This window comes from Varroa jacobsoni, unplaced genomic scaffold, assembly GCF_002532875.2.
Source record: "Varroa jacobsoni isolate VJ856 unplaced genomic scaffold, vjacob_1.0 scaffold_479, whole genome shotgun sequence".
NCBI classification, from domain to species: Eukaryota; Metazoa; Arthropoda; class Arachnida; order Mesostigmata; family Varroidae; genus Varroa; species Varroa jacobsoni.
The window spans coordinates 39,016-42,460 of NW_019213381.1; the positions used below are offsets into that span (position 1 = coordinate 39,016).

Below are 3,445 nucleotides of genomic sequence, written 5' to 3' on the forward strand. Positions count from 1 at the left end.
TGTCGAAACGTAATAACCCTTTTGATTCTGTGAACAGAATTTATTTCAAACTAATCATAATATAGATCTTAACTATATTACTTTTGGATATCTATAAAATATAATAGTTGCTAATGTGATCATGCGATACATATCAATAAAAACCGAGGATGTAAAAACAGCTGTGGGGGCATTAGAAAAGGGAGTCTAAGTAGAGGTAACATATCCTAAACTTTGTCAAACGAATTTACATAGATACCTGGGAACTTTGAGCTACTAATATCGCACGGACGCTCCCTGGGCTGACCGATACACTTTTTTGCTTTTCCTTTTCTCCGATCATGCAAAGGAAAATAAGCGGAAAGTTAAAAATATCCAATCATGCCAGATAACTATATTGATCGCAATATACGAAATCGTTTTACATATGTGTAGTTCTGCGGTATCAAGATAGCCAAGATTCTTACAAAGGCCGTACGGTGTACCGAGGCCTTTACCGTTTAGTATGAACCTTGCATTCACAAATTAATTATACTATAACTTATAAATAGCTATCCTTGTTATACTACCTTGCAAACATTTCGTAGTCTGTATGCAGATCTACCTGGTGTGGTAAATGTGAAACATATTTTTTTTAGGATCAATGGTCATGGACATCTTACATCAGAACTATAAGCGAGGAACAATATCGCAATGCGTATCGCCGATGTACGATATAGGTCGTTAACAAATAAGACCGAACTGTACGACGAATGATAGCTTAGAAGAGAGTAACTTAGTGCGGCGTGCTTCTTGATACCCGTTGCCTTCCCATTATTTAAGAATTAAAAAGTTGCTAGCTCTACACAGACGAAACAGTACTGCTTTATAATATTTATTAATTTTATTATAGTCATACCGATGAGCCGTTTGAGGCTACCTTGTATACATAGGATTTTTCGTAGAGCACCTAGAAGTGTCCTCACCTCAAGTCTCTTTCAAGTTAAAATTAAAAATGAAGTTGAAATCTGCGACAACTTCCTACGATGTGACACTGAAGCAGTTATTTACGGATTGACATTACGAACCAGTCTATAGCCAAAAGAATATTGATCAGCTCAAAAATATGAATTAAATAATCGTATTCCCCGAGATTGTCTCGGATCAAACCAATGAGCGGGGTTCGTAGTAGAAACGGCAGAAAACAGCTAACGTTCATAGTGGCAAACACTAACGGGGCTTGTGAAGGCGGATATCTTTTGCTTACCATTACAAACAGAAGGAAACCTCGGCTACCCTGTCCCCAGCCAGCAAGAAAGCACCCCAAAAACTGCCACCAAAAGGCACCCTTAAATGACACCATAAAAAGTAAACCAGCAAGTTGTATTATACAGGAGCTGAATATGGCATAGCGGTCATAATTTTCACCCCTATCGACAATTGGCCCTATTACACTACTAGCTACAAGCCAGCCAAAGGAAATAACGACGACCAAATATGCGGCCGAAGTGCTATTGATACCGCAGTCGATCTCGAAATCGATCGTTATTAGAGCGAGTGCAAACATTATGAAGTTGGCTAAGGCGTTTGTAATACACGTATTAAATAGAAATCCACTACAAAAATATCGTTTGTTTCCTATACTTTCATTTATCGTGTTGACTTTTGCTGTGACGTTATCCGTCGTCAGTCGAGCTGCCTCCTGTAAGGCAGGTTTCCATACAGCGGCCTTGCAGACAATAACCGATAATATCTGGTTCAGGCAGATCCCGGAAAGAATAAGCAAAAGACCTGATAGCGAGTAAAGCTCAAAGAGCCACGTGGCCAAAGGCGGGTAGATGATACCACTTAATGATGCCGAAATAGATATTAACGACATGGCAGTCGCCCGGTGCTTGATAAAGTGCTGAGATATGACAGCCGACGGAATGCATGTGGTACATGCCAGGCCGAATCCTGAAGCAGCAAGCAACAACATAGTTATAACCGTCTCTACTCGGTAGAACCAGGACAGCCATTATAAACCAATGAATTTCTGATTCCGTATTAATTAGATCAAGAACAATCTACGCGAGTAAGTTTCTTCCTACTTTTTTTCAGAATGTCTGCCGGTCTAGCGCAGTTAAAGCTCAATTTATTTCGGATAAATACTTTAAAAGCATCTTATCGTATTGGCAGCCTTCCCTCAGACGTACCTTAATGCTTGAACTTAAGGCCGTATGAGAAGTATATGGCAACCGCATATACTGGCTGATTCCATTCTTACCATGTGCTATTCCCAAAGTGAGGGACAGTATGAGGACGCTGTGTATGAAGTATGATGCGATAAAGAGTGCCCCCGAGGCGAAGATTGCTCCAATAAAGAGTAGGCTCTGCTCAGGGACGTAGTTGATCAGAACTCCATATACCACACCTCAATGTTTCATTGGTACATAAACAAGAGAGAATTTTAAATATTGTTTACTAGATCAATAAAATATTCCCTGCAACTATCTACAGAGACCGTAGACAATAGATTTTCATGCACCGCTATTAGTAAGTATGTGTAGCAATACTAGCCTTTTTACTCAAAAAGTTAAATATTCACTGCACAATATCAGCGGTGTTTCGATCTGTTTCATTAATGATCTGCAATGAATTCGTAGAGTATGGGGCCAATTCGCGTTAAAGCTATCACTACAGCTGAAAAAAATCAGAAGTTAGACGCTGCTTTAGCAGAATTTTATTTTGAGAACGGGATACGAAGAAAAAAGCAAAGACGGTTGGAAGACATGACTCACTTCCAGCAAAAGAGCAGCAAGACATGATAGTGAACGGCCAAGATGCGAGTTCGCGCATCAATTCCGGATTGGTCTTCATTAGAGCCACATATAACACTGGCGTTGAACTGAATGCGCACCAGCCAAAGAACATATAAAGAGAAGCAAAAGTTGCCACAAACCAGGATCGCAGCGAATCCGGGCCCTGTGGGCGTCCTATGTACTTTTTCAGTGGATTCATAGGGGTGGACTCGTCGGTGATTCCCGCTAAACCGGTGGCCTTTTGTGATTCCGTCATGGCACAACAACTATCGCCGCTAGCTTTTGTGGACCTTGAATCCATGCAACTACACTTCTTGATAAAGCACAACAGACGCACACGGCGGCTAGCGGAGACGCTCTGCCTTACTTAGCGGATGGTTGTGAATGCTGTAGCGTTCCAAAAGGATATATTCGTGCCCTATCACAAACTCACTGTTATGATTTCATAACAATTATCTTAGTACAAGCAATAGCTGACAACACCCGATAAAAGTGGCGTTTTCCCGTTCCACATGTGTCACATACGCACATCAAATCATCGATGCTCCGAATTGTATGTAGGAATCGCGTAACATTAACTGCGCCTACTGCCTGTCTGTTTGTCTGTGTTACAGCAAAGCTCAATCGGGAGCCAAGTTTTATTGGAGGTCTGACAGGAGCGTGATTTCATTCTGTGACTAAGCGAA

General features: G+C 41.1%; 1 protein-coding gene across 1 annotated transcript; it reads right to left on the bottom strand.

Moving 5' to 3' along the window:
- Window positions 1–840: 840 nt before the first annotated feature.
- On the bottom strand, window positions 841–3,445 carry LOC111260793 (monocarboxylate transporter 2). The gene is made up of 3 exons (XM_022833794.2): window positions 2,739–3,445; window positions 2,225–2,371; window positions 841–1,914 (listed from the first exon to the last, which is right to left on the bottom strand). Exons 1-3 carry the CDS (start codon window positions 3,058–3,060, stop codon window positions 1,022–1,024), a joined length of 1,362 nt encoding a protein of 453 aa, XP_022689529.1. The 5' UTR covers window positions 3,061–3,445; the 3' UTR covers window positions 841–1,021.